The 21,536-nt window shown below is 39.5% G+C and overlaps 2 protein-coding genes across 5 annotated transcripts; both read left to right on the top strand.

Annotated features, from left to right (window-relative positions):
- The first annotated feature begins 363 nt into the window (after positions 1–363).
- On the top strand, positions 364–20,988 carry LOC105266443 (uncharacterized). 4 transcript variants are annotated; one of them, XR_892159.1, is made up of 5 exons: positions 364–572; positions 3,676–4,963; positions 8,179–8,469; positions 19,568–20,788; positions 20,880–20,988. XR_892159.1 is itself a non-coding variant. In XM_011304604.1 (4 exons), the coding sequence occupies exons 2-4, from the start codon at positions 3,683–3,685 to the stop codon at positions 19,727–19,729; spliced, it is 1,734 nt and encodes a 577-aa protein (XP_011302906.1). In that variant the 5' UTR covers positions 364–572; positions 3,676–3,682; the 3' UTR covers positions 19,730–20,988. The 4 variants fall into 4 exon arrangements, 2 of the variants coding, with proteins under 2 accessions (XP_011302906.1, XP_011302907.1); XR_892160.1 differs by having other exon boundaries at positions 19,568–20,698; XM_011304604.1 differs by having other exon boundaries at positions 19,568–20,988.
- LOC105266493 (phosphatidate cytidylyltransferase, mitochondrial) lies at positions 1,705–2,754 on the top strand. The gene has a single exon (XM_011304686.1). The coding sequence runs from the start codon at positions 1,705–1,707 to the stop codon at positions 2,752–2,754; it is 1,050 nt and encodes a 349-aa protein (XP_011302988.1).
- Positions 20,989–21,536: the final 548 nt, after the last annotated feature.

Raw genomic sequence — 21,536 nt, forward strand, 5'->3', positions numbered from 1 at the left:
CGATGACGTCCGAAAACGAACGAAAACATCCAGCATATATAAAGTGGTGTGGGAGCGATGGAGACGCAACCATTATAATCTCTGCACACGGCATCTTCGAATTATCGACACTCGGACTCGCACTCTGTCTTATCCATACTCTCGGGCTCAGAAAATCATCGACACTCTCGGCCGAGCGACCTGTTTGACTTACAGGTACGCCCACAAAATTACTTTGGCCAGTACCGCTAGAAAATTTTGCGGTTGAGCCCTCGCCATTGGCGTACTCTGCTGTGCGTGCCATGATACTTTCCAGTCAATGCTTTTTTACTGAAGGAAAGGAATGGGTAACTGCAGTCTATCTATTCTTTGGTGTATCGTGTCCATGACACTTGTGAACGCCGCCATGACAGTGCTTTCGTTTTATATACGTTAGGAAAAAAGATAAGGCTTGGAATAAGGAAATTCAAAACATCAAGTCCGTGATAATCGATCTTAATTCCCTGAATCGAACATGAATATTAATCAAGGTGAACACGGCTATTGAAAACGACTAAAGTAGTATCAGCAGTATCAGAGGAAGATTTTATCCAGTAAGTGTCGTATATAGTTTAAAGTTGAACGATCTTGTGTACAAGTTTTTTTGAGGTTAACAGCAGACATTTTGCTTTCCTTATTTCTAATGTAATAGCGCTTTTCGTGACACGTTACTCTACAAAGTTATGTGTGTGCGTTTTTTTCGAAGTGATTGTATTTTGTTCTGGCATTGATTGATTTGTTTGTCGGGTTATAAGAAATGTTGGTAATAAAAGGATAGCCTTCCGCGTCTATTCGCCAATTGATGCAGTCGTGCTTCTTGGACAGTTTTGTTTCGGAATAGTAAGTGTTTTTTCGTCACACAACCGTTGTTGATTTATTTACAACTCTATAAGGTTCTTTGATTATTTTCCTACTTTTGTGTAAACTTTTTCTCGTACAGTTGCCGATTGCAAATTGCCAATGAGCCGAGTTTAAGATGTGGAGAAGCTGCTCCAAACAGCAAAACTCGATGATCTGTTACCATTTATCAGTACTATTGCTTTTTCTACGGCAACCTGCTGGATTACTGTTTTCTGGTGGTTATATTAGACAAGTACATGCTAAAAACACTCCACTCCCTGTCATTAAAAAAACCTTCAACTTTTTTCGGAATAGAATTCGACAAACATGTAATTATTTCAAACGGTGAGTTCCATATGAACGTTTCTCAGGACCCGGGTTTTTATAATTCGAGAAACGTATAGAAATTAGGAAGAATTAAAGGACCTTCCTAGGAAAGTGAAATCATAACATGTCACGAAAAGCCTATAATATATTGGCAAGGAATGAAAATATAGAAAAGAAAAAAAGATCGGAAATTAACCACTGAAAGTTTATAGTTTTTGTGGTGAAAATTTTCAACTTCCAGTTTTATTGGTGAATTCTCAGGAATTAATCCAACGCGGCATTGAAGATTGCAATCAAATGAAAACAAACAACAAAAACAACTAATTCTTTTAATGATGGCATCTCTTGGGTAACTAAGATTTTATGGAAAAAATCTACAAATTCATAATCTGAAAATCATTATCCTGATAAGAATTAGTAAAATTTTACTCCATCAGCCCGATTTTGGTGTGATCCAACGTGATGGAAAAAATTGTATTAACGTCGATGAAAAATATTCTACGTGAATTTCCCAGAAATATGAAATTTTGTTTCGCTTATGGCTCTGGTGCATTGAAACAAAAAGTCGATGTATCTCAGAATATGTTGGATCTTATCTTCGTTGTAAACAACTCCAGACAATGGCATGCTGAAAATATGGAGAGACATCCAGATCATTATGCTCAACCACTTCGTTTTCTCGGTCATAAGGCAGTAACAAGAATTCAGGAAACGTGGGGAGCGAAGATTTACTACAATACATTGATAAAATCGAGTGAAGGACGTTTGATCAAGTATGGAGTGATATCTGAAATATCACTTATGGCAGATCTTCTCGATTGGAACTTTTTATACCTGGCCGGGAGGCTTCATAAACCTGTGGAAATCCTGGTGGAACCTGATGAAAGATCACAGTTACGAGCAGCATTAGTTCAGAACCTACATTCCGCAGTCCATGCGGCTCTTCTTCTTCTTCCTGAGAATTTCACTGAGATTGATTTTTTTAGAGTTATCGCAGGATTGTCGTACCAAGGTGATTTTAGAATGATATTTGGAGAGGATAGATCCAAGGTAGACAATATAGTTGTACCCCAGATACAGCATTTTCGCCAGTTGTATGGACCAGTTCTCAAGCACTTTGACAATTACCTTGAAATACCAAAAGATTCAGATGCTTCAACTACATGTAATCAGGATACCAGTCCGACCGCAAGAATTCATCATTTGAATCAGTTGCCAAGAATTCCGCAGATGCAGCTGGTTAGGATCTGGTCCAGAGGTCCACGGTCTAAGGACACCGAAGATTGTCTTCGCGCCATTGCACATGATCCGGATTGCAGTTCGATCCTCTTGCAAGTCCTTCAGAATATTGTTTGGAAGTCTAGTATAAATCAAAGCGTAAAGGGCATTTTCACTGCTGGACTTGTCAAATCTATTAAATACAGTTCTGCAAAGATTATGAAAATGCTAAATTCAATATCCTCTAATAAAACACAATTGAATATTCCCATCCAGCGTATGGGAAAAGCTGATCAGCTTGCACATAGTTTGATTAAAAAAGGAAGCGATTCCAAGCTACAGAGAAAATGAAAAAAAAAACGAGGGATAAGATCCATTCCTACATGTGAGACTATATCGATATTGTATTCTATTTCGTAATGAAAATAATAAAATATGTTTTAACCAGCTTCTGGAATTTTATTTCAATTCTATTAGCGAATAATTTAAACTAATTACTGTTTCATCCGACATTCAGCGCGATAGATCTAATAATATTAAAACCTGGTATTATTTACAATGAGTTTGTTAGTTGTAATATTGTTTATGAGGAGTTACAGAAAACTAAATTGGTATATACAACATTGGGGTAATATTTAGGAACTATAATGTCAATATCATTTCCCTCGTGATTCATGTCGATAGATTTTGTTCGAATTTACCAAAAAATGTCAAATTCTGACAGATTCTGACAAATTCTTCGCTGATGGAATTGCCAGAATATATCACATTACATTAGAATCTGTCAAAATATGACGGAATTCGAGGTATTTTATCACTAATGGTCGAGGAATTTTGTGTTTTGCGAACCGATATTTTAGAAAATGCTATAATTAAGAGAAAAATCTATATCAATTTCACAAATTTTCATAGAATTTGTCATCATTTCGCATAATTTGTTCTTGGAATTTACTTTCTTTATGTGACATTCGCCATTTGATCATATTATGACAAGTCCTGCAAATTTATGTTTGAATTCTTAATATTTGTTATTTTTCCACATAAAAAAAAGAAATTTCTCTCATTGACATTATCGGCTTGCAAAATTTTCACCAGGGGTTTCCTGACTGCTTCGAGGGAAAGATAAGTTATCAAATTCGTTCAAACTGAGATTCGTCAATATATTTGTTTAAATATATTTGTTTATTGAAAAATGACTTGCTTTGTCACTATATTGTGTAGAAAAATTTGTATTCATTCAATTCAATAATTATGGATCGCTTGTTTGTTTAGGTTTTGAATGACCACCATGGGTTCTGACTCAGAAAGCCAAGATAGTGATGAAGGACGCCGCTTTCGTTTCGAAGCCACACGAAAAGACACAATAACTGATGTTCAACGTCACAGAACAAGTACATCCCCGCAGTGCAATACATCAAAACATAAAACTAGGGATAAATCTAGGGATAGGGCGAGATACTCGCAATGGAAAGGAACTCGCAGAATTCCTGATTCCACGAAGGAGCATGCAGATGATCGTAATAAATGTGAAGAACGGCGAAGTTTCAAAGAAGAAAAGACCACGAGTGGTGATTCTAGAAGGAAAAGGGAAAGTGGAAATAAAGATATAGATGCCAAGAAAACATATAAAACTTCAAGAGCTTGTGAAAAAATGGATTGCAGTAGTCGAGATGAAAAACGAAAAAGATCTCATGGTCGAAATCGGGACAAAAAAAACAGTGATAAATTGCGAAAGTATTCGCGGGAAAGAAATAAATTAAGTCAGAAGGAAGAATCGTTTCGACTCCAAAAATCATGCGACCAGAAGATAAAAAACCAGGATACAGAAAAGTTTAAAATTATTGATTTAAAATCTGATTCTCAAGATTGTAAAGACTTGAATCTTTCAGATTTCGATATTGTATCCGATACTGAAGAAAATCTTGGTAAATCTGAGGAAATTATCGAACCGGAGAATTACCAAATGAAAAATCGACACCGTAATGAAACAAATAATCAAAAGGTAAAATTGAGAAATGGTGATGAATCATCGGGTTCATATTTAAGTAATCCTGATGAAATTTCAGATTTTGTATTAACGCCAACGCCAACAAAAACCGTTAGCGCTATTTATCATGATAAACTGTTATGTAAAAATGAGGAGGCAGGGTTTCCTAATTTGAATCCGAAGGAATCTGACCAAGATGTGAATAAACATGACAATATTGTCAAAAAAATCTATGGGCCCGCTTTACCACCCAGTGTAGAATCGCTAAAGTGTAATGCATTGAAGAACATTCCCCCAAATTTGTCAAGTCATTTGAAAAATTCTGTTATTCATGATGACAATGATAAAGCAGATAATACATTTGGTCCTCATTTGCCGCAACATTTTCGAAAGAGTGAAAAAATAACTGATGACAATGATTTGCAAGATGCTACGTCGGCCGAGACCACTGAGGATGATGATGATGGATTTGTAGGCCCACTGCCTACCGACCATCCAAGATTGAAGGATGATTTCGTCCAACAACAACTACAATACAGGGCGCAACTCCTAAAGAAACAATTAGCTGAAATCGTAAGTAAGATGAAGAAATCATGTCCTTTATCTATACAGTAGAAGAGGGTGAGTTATACTTTACTACGTTAGAACTACAAAGAAGCACTTTTTGCCGAGTACACCGAAAAAAAAACAGTTTTTTGAAAAGGGCGTGCTTGCATGAAAAAACTTATATCAAACAATTTCGAGTATGTGTTCCTTAATGCAAGTAAAGACGCAATTGTTAAATCAATTTTTTATTCTCAATGCGTGACGGTTAGAGTCCGAGTCGAAGGTGAGAGCTCTAATGAGACCAACTAAAAAGTCCTTTTTTCACATCTATCGTACAAGATTTTATAATACCGGTGACAAAAAAAAAGTTCTTCGCAGCCTAAGTGTGCGAATAAGTGCTCCTTTTCCTCGTTTGTATATTAAAATCCTCGTCCACAAGATTTTCATCTTTTGAACGAGAAGACATTTTCTAAATAATCAATTCTAAACAAATATATTAGGAATTCAACTTGATTTCAAAGTGCTGGCCTAGCTATTTGAACTACTTCAAAGAGGGTCCATTGTATCGGGTAATAAAACTTTACCAAATTGTCCAAACTGTCCAAATTGTTTTTGATATAGGAGCTTTCTTTCTATATTTATTATAACATTCTCATAACAATTCTCATATTGTTGGAGGAATTATTTTTTTCAAAATTTTGATCATATACATCCAAAGTCGTTTTATTTAAATTCAATGGGATTTTTAGTCTGTCAAGATTTTGTGATGGCTCAAATCGATTTCGAGCTGAAATAAGACTCCCGCTCGACAATGAACCGTGAAATAAAAAAAAGTCTGGAATGGAATCCGCGGGGAAACAAACTCACGATCCTCCCACTTGCCACTCATACGACTTAAGATAGTTCCATAGCATTTAAGTAGGACAAGATGACAATGTGCTACTACTTTAAGATTTCTAGAATATGCTGTTTCGGTAATGAAAAATATGTCTCCAAATTTCCAAAGCAGTTGATCTTATAGATTTTCGAGAAAAAACAATTAAAGATATGGGATTAGCACAGTCTTATAGGACACCATTTTCAAAAATCAATTAGAAATTATTCACAATGGACTAAAAATCTGGAAGGTCGTAGTATCTTGCCGTACATATTTCTGAATCCGAACCGTGCATTTTAATTTTTTTTTACAACGTAGATTCAAAATAATATTGATTATTTACTCTGTCAAAATTTCGACCAACAGAAACGACGCATTTAATCTAATTGGTCGGAAGTGAATGGGTATTATTTCGGATATTTTTCGAATATTGCCTTGATAGTTGCGATCAGTAACGAATTTATTTTGTAAACAATTAAAATGGCCTCATAAAACTTCACAACAGTCAAACTTTCATAATGTGAATGAACCAAATTTGGAAAATGAATGGATTTCGGGACAATTTCTTAGAAACTATGAACAAATCGATCAAAATGTCTCTCAAAATACCAAATGAATTGAATTGGTTCCCAATTAGATTGACTGCGCTTTTCTGATTGCTCGAAATTCCGACGGGAAAATAATCCAACAAAAATTCCTCGAGCGTCAAAATTAATCGGGTATTTCCCTGATGCTTCCCTGCCAATAAAAGAGGGTGTCAAGTTTTGGCGGGTAAAAAAACTTGAGCGCTTGCGCAGGGAATTTTTCGAGAAAACTTGACATGATAAATCGCTGCTTACTTTTATCTTTCCAAGTGTTATTTCAATCTACAATTAATTTCATAATCTTGGGGCACTAAATTGAACACACGGCACCCACACTGTAATCCTTATCTTTTCCCTTATTTTACGCTTAACAAACATTCCTAAACCTATTCAAATGAAACGTGAATACTGCAAACGCGCCACCTGACGGGAGTAAAATATAAATGTTTATGTTGACATAAACCGCGCAGAATTCCTCTCCTGACCTTTCTATAAATTCGTGCTAAGACGCATACTACACGGAGAGAAAAATACATCACTATTTCGTGTGAGTCCATTCAAAAATTAGTGTGCTATTCACCAACCCATGGGACGAAACCGTGGTCCACAAAAAATTCGGATGTGGCGCCCCAATTTTTAAGGGAGTCTCACGGAAAAGTAGCGTAAGTTCTTCAAAAAATAGGGTGCCACATCCGAATTTTTCGGGTGGGTCATTCGAATTTTTTGTTGACCACGGTTTGGTCCCATGGGTTGGTGAATATCACACTAATTTGTGGTAGAATTTTTTCTCAGTGTACGATAAATTGCATAACATGGTATGAGGTATACCGGACCACAATGATACCAACTTCATCAGACGAAAATGCGTTGTTGCTAAACGTACCGTGAAACATTCAATGTATATGTGCATTTATATAAATAATTGTAGAGTGAACAATCCTTTCATGTCAATGTATTCTTCATGAAGAATAAAAACATAACCCGATTGAGACAATTTTGATATATTTATTGCTCATTACGTATTTCATTTTTTTTTCTTTTGTATATTGCAGCGAAGAGTCGGAATGTTTGATGCTTCTCCCCATCCTCTGCCAATCATCCCCAATTTCTCCGATTCACTTAAGTTGAGCGTCTAGTTATTGACAAGAGTGGATTAGATGGGAGAATAAGAATACCTTAAGCTAGTCTTGACCAGATTCCTTGTTCGCTCTAGAAATATTTCAAGCCCCATGGCCCGCCGTGGAGACGATAAGTTAGTGAATAATATTCCATATATTTTGAAATGAATAGCTGTAGAATAGCCGCAGAGGTATCACTCTTCGTGTCTCATCACGTGAGAGTTAATGGTGAGCTGAGGCGTTGTGGTACTATAGTTATGACAGAAGAATCTGATTAGAATCAAATTAAAATCAAACAACAACAAATTCAGTCATCTCTGTGTGCCCATTATCGTAAAATATACCGAAATTTTTTCTTTGGGACCGACCCCAGTGCCACGTGGTCATCGTGGCCTTGGCTAACGCAACAAGCGGTTTTGAAAAATCCTATCTCCGAAACTATTTGTTTTCTCTAAAAATGGTCTCCTTAATTTCAATGAAGTGATGGAAACCTACACATTCCACTATAAAACATCTAGATTGATTAGGGGGCCTACTGGACATTTACTCAAAATTCTTTCTCTTAAACGATCAATTATGTTCAGCTTACAATTTGTTTTTTACATATCGCAATTTGGTATTTCCTTTTTTTTCACAAATGTTACAAAAATGTTGTTCTTAAAGGATGATGAAGAATTGCCGAAGAGAGAAGAATGGATGACGGAATTACCTACAATTAAGGGAGTCAATTTCGGACTGGAAGCAAGAAAATTTCGAATGAGAGCAGGGCCAGATTTAACAGATAGATCTGATTGGACGGATTCTCCTGCGGATCGTGCGAAGAAAAAATCTGCAACAAGCAAAATGGCAGGAAATACTGAATATTTCCAAGAAATTCGACGACCGTTGGCAAATAAGAAGAAAGAAAAATCATTGTTGGACATACATCGAAAGAAAATACATGCAGAAAGAAAGGTAAAGAAATTGTAAAGTTGATTATTATTCAATTTCACTGAAAACCACAGTGAATGTTAAGAAAGATAAACGTTTATGGTATCTAGATTTTCTGCCGTTTGAAGCGTTTTTTCTGTTTTTTTTTTGCTTTGAAACGGACGATTGTGATGGACCCGACAAATTCAGCACCCGTGCGAACACCACTCGGATAATTAGGGAAATAAATAAGAAATTAAGAATTGTAAAAAATTGTGCCAGCAGGCGGGGAGGTAACGAATGAATAAGAGTGTGAATGAGGAAGTGCAATAGCATAGGAACCTGACAATAGTTATCAGGAAATAGCCAGCATAACGTATAATAGTTAGCAATAGACGACGGAAAAATTGAGTCTGTAGAGGCAGCGGGAAAGGACGTACCGGGAATACCGTGGAGTGCCCAGGAGTTATCTGCTGAATACGTGCTCGGCAAGGTTCTCCGGCCTTGACAGAGCCTAGCTTGCCAGAGGCTAGGGAAACTGCAGTGCAGGCAAGGATCTGTGGAGGAGGAGACGCGCGGTTAACTGGGAGTCGTGAATCCCACCCCCAACTGTCGTGGGGATGGACCGCCGTAGACGGAAGACCTCGTCACCGTAAGAAATCCACCTCCGCGTCGGTATCCAGAAAAGCAAAGTACCACGTGGGAAATCTTCCGGGGGCAAACCGCGCATACACTTCTCCGGTCTTGGGTGACTCGAGGAGAGGATGAGACGGGAAGGAGAAAGAGTGGCAGAGTATCAGGAGTGGGCAGCTGTACCGGGGATGCCCTGACCCCTTGCGACGATTCTGTCGCCTATGTGGCGAATCGGCAGTTTCGACGCGGAGGGCTTATACTGCCAACGGGAGGTGCCGCACGTCTACCTCGCCGACACGCCAGTGAGTGGCCCGGGGAATAATAGCTCCTGTGTGATCGCCAAAACCACAGGGGCGATCCATGCTACGATTGTCATCGTTGTTCAACCCTTCCGTGCACTGATCGACTCCGGTGCATGGCAATTTTCATAAGGTCAACGAGATCACCACGAAGGTTGCTTACTCTATCTCCAGTATGAAAGGGATTTTAGATGAGTTGAGGCAGAGCCGGTATCTCACCACCTTGCTGCTGATCTAGGCGTACTCCCAAGTACCCCTGACCGAGGCATCCGGGGAGGCCTTTATCCAAGGGCTTTATCATTTCCAACGGCTAATCGACCGTTTGATTGGTCCCGGGATGTAGCCACACGTGTTGGTACCTGGATGACATCATCATCATCAATTTTGACGAGTATCTCCAGTGGCTGCTGCGGGTGTTAACGAAGATCAGAGAGGCAGGGTTAATAATTAACCGGGAAAAGCGATTTCTGTCCCTTCCAGGTTAAATACCTGGGGTTCTTGGTCAACGAGAAGGGACTCCAAGTCGACCCGGAGAAAACTTCTGCAATCGTCGAGGCCCTATTAGTCCCATGGTACCGGCGCTTCATACCGATGTTCGCCAGCATAGCGGAGTCACTGACCAGATTTACCAGGAACAACCAGGCCTGGCCAGAGAGTACCGAGCAGAATGGAGCCTGCGAGTTATTAAAGAGTTACCTGGTGTTGTCCCCAATACTAGCGTGTACTGACTTCACGAAGCAGTTCGTTTTCCGGACCGACGTTAGTACCGTGGTACTGAAGGCGGTCTTAACGCAGGAACAGAACGGGGAACAACGCGTTATAGCCTACGTGGATAGAGCCTTGGCCGACCCCGAGAAGACCTACAACACTACCGAGCAGGAGTGCCTTGCGGTTATATGGGCCACCTGGAAATTCTGCTGCTACCTAGAATGGTATCAATTCACCGTAATCACCGACCACATTCGCTTCCGGTGGCTCCACTAGCTCCGGAACACGATCGGGCGACTGGCCAGATGGTCACTGGAATTAATGAAATACGACTTCCAAGTAATTCACCGGGGCTCCGCGTCACGGAAAATCTCCAAGCCATTATGGCCGGAGACAGCTGGAACCACACCCAGAACGCGTGGTACCTACGAAGGCGGCAAAACGTCGAACGCTGCCTCCTCCAGTTCTTCGATTGGCCTTGGTCTCCCGTAGTAGCCGACAAAGTCGGGCAACTGATCTGCAGCAAGGCAGAATTCCGCTTCATCTTGGTGATCCAGGACCTAGTCCTCACTAAGAGGCACATGCTTTCCAGCGCGGCCGCGAACTTCACTGCGTCCTTGTGCACCCCATATTAAGGACGCTACGTGATCCAGAGGAAACTCTCCCCTACTGTCGTGGAGCTCGTCGACCTATATGGACGCCCCAGAGGAAATGACCTAAGGAGTACCGGATGACCCACTACTAAAATAAAGTTAATACCGTTGGTTTTAGAATCGAGATGTGTTTTCCAGGAGACCTACCTGCGGAGGGCCGGTCGATCTGTTGCTGAGAGAGGAACACGACTATGACGTCGTCATCGTAGAAGACCTCTCCCATCCCAGGCTGCCCCCTGATCACGACGCACCCGCCCGAGCTCAATGTGCCGCCGATACGAACGCCGTTTACGCGTTGGACGGCATCCTGGCAGCCTGCCGCCTTAAGCAATTCAACAGCTCCTTCCCCGATGAGCCCATCTGGGATCCTTCCGCCCAGGTTGCTGAGGTGGCTGACCGAGCACGTCCCGGACTTCGAGCTCAGCCCGTGGGAGTTCGTGGTGAGGGCCATCCACCGCTGAGGAGACCAGCATGGTCCCTTCCTAAAGGAGAGGGACGGGGCGTTCAACGCCATACGTGTCCATAGAATACGCCATAGGTATGCGGTTCTTGGTGCATATGCCTACCGGCCCACTGCAGCGCTACGCGACCACCATGCGCTGGGTGGGGAAAGAATTCCCAACCTTCTTTCCAGCCTCGTTCAGCTGGTCCCGAGGGCCATCCTCATCGGGCTACATTGCTGTCTCGCAAAGCAGCTCTGGTACCTGGATCGAGGCACCACCTTCGGGGCCCAGATCTTCAACGGGTACCTTTCAGGGTACCTGGGAAGATAGATAGATACCCATGGATGCAACCACTCAGATCATCTGCTTCGGGGTACTCAACACCAAAGCAGAGGTCCAATGCGACCTGCTACCATGTGCAGAGCTACCGCCCTCTGAGGCCTGTTGTCGCGAGCAGAGGATCCGCCCTTCTCTATGGAAGTGCAGCCCAACTCCGACGCTACGCCCCCTTACCGCACCAGGAGCCAACCCCCGAACAGTATAGCTGCCGCGGAGCCCCACCCGTGGTAGAGGACCAACAAGGTACTGTTTGGTGGGCCGACCTGATGGACTCAAAGGGGGATACTAGTCCAGTCCGTTCGTGGAAGATCGGAGCTGACCAGGATGCTCCGAATTTCGAACCCCAGGCGACCACCGCCGAGCCGAGTGGCCGTCGAACCGGAGGCCACCCTCTCGCGCAGCCAAAGGGGGAAGCTGCGGCGCCAGCGAGCGATCGAGCAGATCATCGCCGGCCACCCAACATCTGACACCACCCCTCGAACCATTTGTGGCTCACCCCTCCCTTAACCCTTAACCTTTTTATTTTAGCCCTTTTACAAGACAACCAAAATTTTGAATAAGGCCTCTGGAAGACTCCTCTCGACCTCGAGTGTCAGGAAGGAAAATTAATTTCCCCCCCTTGTTTTTGAGGCTCAAGCATTGTGAAGCGTACCGGCTCAAGCTTGAGCAGAGTTGCCTCCCGGCCGGCGTAGAGTCAAGTTGAGTTTTTGAGGACAAAACATGGTTCTCATGAGTTGAGTTTATTTCGAGTATTTTTGGCATCCCGGTTGCTGTAATACCTGGAAGAAGATGCAGTGGAGCGACTGAACAGGTGGGCAGGATCGAATTAATAGAGCTTTGAGGAATTATCGTTTTTTGAGAAGCCCATTGTTGGCCATGTAGAGGCGTCTCTTGTGGCGTCTTTTTGAGTTGAGGGAATCCGACTGTTCCCTCTGAGATTCAAAGTCAAGTTTAGATTTAAGCTTCCTATTAGGATTATTGTTATTGTGTTGCTCGGGATATTGTTATTAAGTTCGAATATCCAATAACTCGGTTGTATTGCTTATCGGAAAAGCCATTCGAGTTACGTTTCTTCGCCGTGTAAATTTCTTTTTCGTGACAGGAACACAAAAACGCGAGATTAAGATTTTGTATCACTTTCTGTTCAATTTTCTTTTTGTGTGAATTATAATATTTTTCTTTTTTGGACTTGGAAAACCCGTGTCTTCTTTATTGAGGTAGAGGAGAATCCCAGAGAGGGGGTATCGTGCCCCCTCCCCCTTGTAACAAGACGGGTCTACTCGTAAATGAGCAGCCAGCCATTTTGAGTTTTTGAATTTACTGATTTTTGTATTGAAGAGGAGTCAGTGTCTTTCGGAAAATATTCACACTGACTGGCGCCCAGGCAAAATTTTGGAAGTTGCGATTGCATTTCAAATTGAAGAGAGCAATTGACGTTTATTGCTCTGAGGTATCGGCGTAGGTCACAACCTATTCAATTTCACTGAATAACATTTTTGAATTGATTTTGAACGGAAGTTTATTTAAAGGGCGCTTATTTCGCAATTTCATATAATCCAAATTTTCCGCTCCTCACCTTTCCCAGTATTCCATCAACTTTGACTTCCGATAAGTAATCTGAAATTCTTTTGATTTCCTATAAACTGCCGCTATTCTTGTAATTTTTACTTCTACATGGAAGCTTTTTAACCGGTCGGTTTTCCAACTCGCTAATTTTCCCAGAAACGAAAAAATATGAATTTTTTTTTGCCATGGGGTTTCTTCACTCGAGCGGTTGGTCAGTTCTCACCTGCAGCTCGAACGTCCCATCCCAACAGCCCGGAAATATACTATTTTACCACTGCTGCTACGTTCATCTCGTACCGGAATTCGTCTTTTCGATTACTTGTAACTGAAAAAAGGCACGATTTGTCGCTCGTTAAACGCTAACAAGAATAGTGTAGTGTGCGGCAAGGGAGGAAAACGGTATTTTCCTGAGTCAAAATTTTAGTTGATTTTTCAACGTACTTCTAGCTGCCCGTACCGTCACACTTTGATGTTGAAATTTTCCGCCCATTTTCAACGTACTTTCGACCGACCTCAACGTAATGGTCATCGGACGTCGAAAACCCGTTCAATTGCTACTCGTGATTTCGACGTACCCTCAACTATCATAACGGCGTCTTCCGATTATCGTATTTACCACTAGCTTTGACTTTATTGCCATGCTTCACATAATTTTTATGTAATAATGATTTATTACTTTTTATAATTACTAACTCAATGTAACTCTTAAATAACTTCTTTCTTTTATTCTTTAATAAAAATTTGCAATTTATTCAACTCTAATTATTTATAAGGGAGGGGGATATAAGAGGGTGGGATGGGCCCCGTGCCCAGCAAAAGGAGAATTGACGTTGAAAGCCCGTTGAGTGTCCGTTGAGTTCCGATGGATTTTCAACGTAAAATGAGGAATATTTGGAAATACAACCCAATATTTACGTCGAAAGTCAGTCGCTTCTCAACGCCATTTAAACGTCGCAAACGGACTAATCGAAGTTGGAATTAAGTCGACAAACCAACGAAAATTTTGACTCGAGTTAACCCGTGTGTGTATCACCGATAAACGGAAAAGTTCGATTTTCCTTTGTAAATGACGGGAGGAATGTAGGCTATGTCATTCCGAAGATCTTCCAAAACAAAAGAAATCTGAGATATAGAATAGGCCACTTTTTTCCCGTCATTTGGGGAGGAAAATCGAACTTTCCGCGTAGGTATGACGGAAACTATTATTCGACCCATGTGTGACATGACCCTGAAGTTTGCTGACTTCCAGGGAAATAAATTTTTGACGCCGGATAGCGGATATCACAGGGAAAGCGCGGAATCTAACAACGTGTAAAGGTAATATGTTCGTCATGAATTAATTTAACTGTGATGATTCGAATTTTTGTCGTTCTTGAAAGTAAATAGCCATTATTTACGGGGCAACCCATTGAAAACTTATCAACGGCTCTCTTTTTAGACTGATTTCAAATAAACCCGGGAGTCGGTTATGCATATTTTGATGATTGAAACCCTTTGTCTATTCCCATTTGAGGATTTTTTTGAAATTACAATGGCTAATCACATTGAAAACTACATATCGGTACAAATTGCCAATACAATAGACGCAAATACCCTCAATTCCACCATTTTCTTTGTTCGGTTCAGAGTTAATTGTAGTTGCTCTTTGAAATTTATAATAAATATTCAACGAATTAGCAACCAAATTAAACCGAAATCATGAGGAAGAATTAAATATTTTTTAAAAATGAAATTTAATGTTGAAGAAGCAGTGGTAGCTATCGTAAATTGTGCAAGGAGATTCTCTGATCTCAAAAACAAATGAAATTCGTCAAGCCTCGGACAGTGTATGAAGATTTCATTCTTAAAATGAATGAAAATCTGGCAATTTCTGAGAATAATTACCAATTCAGTCTTTCTCTTGATGTGCTACAAAACGCAAGATCGGAAAAATTATTAGAAAACGATTCCCATGCTGATGAGGTTACCGATCTCATTTTGAGCATTGCTAATGCAAATGATAAACACCGCTATATCCGGCAATTCTTGGCACCTTAGAAAATTCATTTAGGCTATCAAAAACAGATCTCCTTTTTGAAAATGTATTCGAAGTTGACATTATTCTTTGATACAACTGGTTTTGTGGCCAGAAAACCATTTCCTCATTCAAAAAAAATCTATTATTATTCTGGTGTTGTCAATATTAATGAGAAACTTTTCCCCTCGTCTAATATAGAACAAATGACCATACCACCACTTCAATTCGAGACTATTTAGAATTTATTCGAAAATATTGGGAAGAAAACGGAGTGTCATGGCCTCCATTCGATAAGTGCGTTATTGACTGGTCATGGGCCAGCATTAATGCGCTAATGGCAGCATGGCATAATATGAGGGTTTTGCGATACCTTCACCTTGCCTATAATAGGATCCAGAAGAATATTCCGTTACCAGCTCATGTTATTCGTCAATCCTTGTGTTATGCTCATTTTATGAAAATGATATTAAAATGACTACATGTTAAGAAATGTTGGTACAAAAAAATAAAATTATACTTGAAAGGCACTGCTGTAATTTCTCATAGAGAGCATATTCAAGACATAGCTACTAATGTTCACGCATTATTTAACATTGTGGAATCTCAAATTGAAACCGTGGAAGTAACTGGAGCTTTTGCGGAACCCTCCCAATCCGATGATCTTCATCGCACGGAGATTAGCGCAGAACTCTTGCTGCCATGAAATACGAAACTGAAGACGATTCAAATCATATCTGCTTCAATAGTAAATTTTCAAAATTTCAACAATATTTTATATTTTGCACTATATGTACAGAAATTCTTATTTTCCCTATTAGAGGCCATGTTAATCGAAAACTTTAATAATTAATAACTACAAAACGGTGTTGTGAATCAATCAGAAATTATATGCGGGCATCTGTTATCGTTTCATAAAGTATGGCGTTTCGCCATAAGAATTGAGGGGAACTTCGTATTGTCAACTTTGTTTTCGTTTCGAGTTATCATCGACTAATACCGATTGGTTTTTTTGTTAATTCTGCAGAGAAATACCTTATTTTATTTGATTTTACGAAAATTATGACATTCGTGTCCTGAGTCGAGCATTTATCGTGTTGCGCGATTATCTATGGTAATTTAGGTACGTTACCGAGTATTTATGGGAGGTGTAGGAGCAAATATTGCCACTCCGATGGAACCACTGAGAAGTCAAGGCTGCTAATATTTTTTGTTATTTCGTTTTCGTTTCCATTTGTATTCAATTCCGTATAATTATCCGAGTAGCGATGATCGTGGAGAAACCCGACATAGACAGGAGGATATTATTTTAGAAATGCAGTTTTAACATACAGATACCCTTTCGAGGTGAAACCATTTATCTTTATTTTTATTTAGAAATTCTTATATTCCGTGCCTCATTGTCACGCGATTGAAAATAGAAGAGGTAGGACTTCGCGAGTTAGGCCTTGTGTGACGTCAACATGTTGCTTGGGAACTAATGCTTATATAAGGCGCGGAATTTTGCCTTTAGAGAGCACTCCGTTTGCGTTTATCGCCCTGTTAGTCCCATCTAGCCTTGCGGTGGTTGCCTCCCTGCCGATTTCGACCCGATTCAGGTTTTGGTTCTCAGGAATTTCGTTCTGTTTTGGTCTTAATCCGATTAGTTGCTTTCGAAGACAAAAGTAACTGGCGCCCATGTAGGTTTTTAGTTGGTCGGGGGAAGACGGGCGGATAACCTCCGGTTTTTCGGTACTGCAAAATTGGCCACGTTACAATTTATATTTTTTTTGTCGTCTATTGTTGTGTTTTTGAATGTTGGTGATTTTGGTAAACGGGTAGCATTCCTTGTCGAATTTCTTTGGGAATGTAGAATTAATCAATAGTAATTACCAAAGTCTTGTAACATGTTCAGCTTGATTTGATGCAGCTCATAAAATCGGTATGCTTCGGTTGGACCAAAAATTAGTGCTGCCTGTAATTGACAATTGCGAAAGACTTAACACCTGCATGTTGACCTGATTCCATGTTGTTGGGAAATTGCATTGTTCTCATATTTACTATTACTAACCTTGAGTGGTAAATACTGATCATCGGGGCAAAAATAATGAGCTCACAAATTTGTTCTTCTGGTAATTCTTTCTGGATTTTTTAGGTTCATATCTTATCTCGTTTTGTGTGAGGAAACTCAATAATTGACAGTAGTTGTAAATGGCAATGTTTTCGTAGGCTACAAGCGTACTCTTCAGCATTGAATAGGTTGCCCGCAAAGTAGAAGGCGCATATTCCTTTTTAAGATCTCCGAAATAAGCCAAGGGAATTGTTTCTGGTAGTTTTTTCACAATATCTTCTTCCATCCAGTTCTTGAAACTTTCACAAATTCCCTTGTATTTAGTACCAGATTGTTGGGAATCATGTGATCCCTCGCTTCATGTGCTGATTTCAAAATTTCTGGTGGAATATTTTTCTCATTCTAGTTGTGATTTTTATCACCCACAGGGAGAGAAATATTTAGTAAAAATTACGGGACTTTCAGTTCACTTATCGATTACGGAGTCGATTCAAAAAATTTAAGTGACGGTATCGGTATTTTTCACCGATAATTCAGATAAAAATTACGGAACACCGTGGAAAAATTCCGTGACTTCAGATAAAAATTACGTGACAGTTCCGTAAAATTTCCGACAACCACATTACGCTCCAGAATTACGGAAAATACACGTAATTTTTATTGAATATTTCTCTCAGTGCAGACAGCGTTTTCTTTGGCGGAGAACCGATATGGTTGTTTCAGTGAGGAATGCCGAATTTTCGTCAAATAAATCTCCCGAGAGTTCCATCTCCTCGTCACTATCGAGTACGATGTTATTGTCAATTTAATTTCTTTTTTTTTATCGAATGAATGAATGAATGAAACGTTACAATATTTCAGGTTATGTCGATAACAGCTGGACGATCTTATGAGTTGATGCGCAATTGATATGTGAAACCCCACGATGATATTGCAATGATCATTTCCTCGAGGAAATCAGCATGATCATGCTGATCGGTTACGTGAGGGATTTCAGAGATGGGTCATAGGGTTCCACACTACAGTGTGAAACCTGTCACTTTCTATGCGTGGATACTCAGCTGAAACCGGCGGGGTTTTACGCACGTATGGTATAAAATAGTTGGGGGAATACTGGAATATGGCACTCTTTAATTTATTCTTCGCTTCAGAATTAAACAAGTTTCTTCAAAATTTCTCTTATAACGATAGTTTTTTTAATGAACAACGCCAAGGCATGAAAAATTTGTAATTTTCCACTTCTACTCATTTCTCCGGTTTTCCTTCTCTTTAACGTCCCCCCCATTTCGGTTGATGCCAGCGGAGGAGATGGGCCAGTACATAGTAGACGGAAATTTTGGAAAGCGTTCCACATTTTTGTGACGTCAATGGAGTCGTTGGATAGGATTTGGATTAGGTAGAAAGGGAAATAGGATAATTCTCGATATAATTTTTGCAAGAAAAATTACTGAAGAAATGGACAGTCTAGACCGGGATTTGAACCCGGGACCTTCCGATTATGCATCGGGTGCTCTCCCACTGGAGCTATCCGGCTCCTAGCCAATTTCTTCCTTTACGACCTGGGTCACAAAGACCCGATACAATGGAGTTTTGTCTACCCTTTGTTATGCACTAATAAAGATTGGGAGCATGATTTGCTCTCAGAGCATAGGTTTCTCAGCCCGGACCGAATGTAATTAATTCGCATAGGAATATTGGCATCAAAACCATACAATCTAGCTAGCGCGTGTCCATCCTAGTTTAACGAGAAAATGGAGGGAGACAAATGCTTCAAAACCTGTGTCGAGTGCTAACTAATTAGAAAAGGTGGTGAAAGACTATATCATTTGCCATATCTGCAGACAAATTTTCGGCTGATTCGCCAGTAGCTCAGAAATTCAAGGAAAATTGCAGGAAATTCATAGAAGACAAATGGAGGGATCACTGGCTTTAAGATGAATGAGGAAATAATAACGGCCATGCCCGGCGTCAATACTGACGGATTTCTGAAATTACCCTTACTGATAATTGAGAAGTCGCAGAAGCCTCGAAGTCAGTACAGTACAGTACAGTACAGTACAGTACAGTACAGTACAGTACAGTACAGTACAGTACAGTACAGTACAGTACAGTACAGTACAGTACAGTACAGTATTTTCGAGAATAGGTTTAGCCATTTTTTAATCTGCCAAGGCGTTGAATTGTGCTGCTCCTTGAACAATTAAAAAGGGGTTTTCGTATTTCCAATGCTGGAGGTCTACAACTCTCTTTAATCAGGTATAGGCTGATCTAAATCAATCCAATACGGCCAAAGTGGGTCCTATTCATGTCGAAGTCCACATATGTTTATAAAATATAAAATATTTCAACTGGATGCATAGTAATATGCAAACATTAATATCCAGTTTATGTCATTGAATAAATTTTACTCTAACTCAATTTTTTATTGTAATTTACAGAAAAAAGAAAAAGACAGGAAGAAATCTGGCAAACGTGAAGATCGTCGGCCATTTAATCGAGACATTGATCTTCAAGTCAATCGTCTTAGTGAGGCACATAAAAGCAGTATGCTCTTAAAAGCTGCTCAGTTGGATGATCGCTTCTTACAAGGAAAAATTTGAATGTAACATTGATTATAGGTACCAAATCGAAGAAATAATTTTTCCTGGACTCACTCAACATATTGAGCAATAATGACATTCATTACCTTCATTGCTCCAAACGATCGATGATCTTTTAAGTGTGCCTTCTTTGATCGTCCATACATCCGTTCTATATTTATAACGTGTAATAAAAATTATTAATGAATCATGCAACATCATAATCGTGGCCTTGGAAGCAATAGTGGATTATGCATGGATGAAGCTAAAAATTAATGTCGAAATAAATAAGTTTTACACTTACCTTTTCTAGCATTCTGTCTATTACATCGTTAGCACACAAACATTTTGGTTGAGACCGTTTCTTTCAAATTTACTCTGTCCCATATTTATGAGACTTTTGTCAGACGTGTTTCTTCATAGATTTTCATTTTTACACCTTTTACTTATTATGATCTCAATTTCCAATTCATTTGTATAAGTAACACTGTTAGAATAAGTATGTCTGACTATCAATGATTATTTAACCATTAAATTATGGTTTAAATGAAATTGCATTTATATTAGCTTGGCTATTTCGTGATTATTTATGGCATATTGTATTCATCTTATGTCATTAATGTTGATAATGGCTGAATGCTAGCATTGATTGAACAACAATCTAAAAAAAACATTCAACACAAAGAAGATTCTGTACGAGCTTGTAGCGCTCTACGTTTCCTTCATTTGTTCTATAATAGATCATAATGTGACAAGAATATATTATGTACATATAACTCATCATGAATTTCAGAAAAATGATTCATCAGCTATGAAACAAAACTTGTTTTCAAAGAGAAACGTATTTGCCATAAAATTGTTCATACATAGAGTTTTTATGGTTGTTTGTACCGGGATTTGAGGTATCATTCTTTTAAAAAAAGAGAAGGCGAACAGACAAAATTTCTTTCCCAAATCGTGAGCCGTTTCTTCTGCTAATCTATATTCGAGGTTTGCTGAAAATTGAATCCTAACGGGTAGATCTTACGTTCTTTATTCTCCTCAATTAATACCACCATATTATTAATATTATCATTATAGGTAAGCATAAACTAAACAATTTGATAATTATCGTTATCAAATGATTGGGCAGAATCAATTCATTCAAGGGTTTGAAAAAAATATTTTTCAGGGAAATTCTCTACTTAATTATGACGGGGAAAGTTAAATGCAGCCGATTTTGGATCTATTTGTCATCTGATAAAGAATAAAGACTACGAAATTTTGCTTCACATTGAGTTAAAAAGTTGGAAAATCGTGTCCGGAAGGAATTTCGGAATTTCGGAATCAATTGCAGGACGGAGCTGCAGACATCAAGGAAATCCAGACCTCAGCATCTCGGAGAAAAGGATCTATTTTAATACAGACTGACGAATTTGTTTGGGATTATCTAAATTATTTATCTCTCTGTGTGTCCATTATCATTAAGTAAACCGACATGTGTTGTTTTTAGGGACGAAAACGTCCTCTGCCCACCGCAAAGGGCGGTACAGGCAAAATGATGAACAGACCTTCAATCATAAAAGCAAGAAAAAATGACGATGAACAGGGTGCCACGGAGATTCTGAACTATGGTTAGGGCAAAATAGGGCTGGTGCCAATCTACTCTACCATTACCAAAAAATTGTAAAATAACTTGGCAAACGAGGGCAAGCTGACAATATATTCTCGTTCATTTTGGCTGTAATCTCAGTAACAAGTACAACTTCAATAAATCCATTGTCTAAGTTGAAAATTTTTCCAATTTTCTGAAAACATTGTTTTTCAATGCTTGAAATTTCCGGAATTT

The sequence above is a fragment of the Fopius arisanus genome, unplaced genomic scaffold, assembly GCF_000806365.1.
Source record: "Fopius arisanus strain USDA-PBARC FA_bdor unplaced genomic scaffold, ASM80636v1 scaffold00038, whole genome shotgun sequence".
In the NCBI taxonomy this organism is placed as follows: domain Eukaryota; kingdom Metazoa; phylum Arthropoda; class Insecta; order Hymenoptera; family Braconidae; genus Fopius; species Fopius arisanus.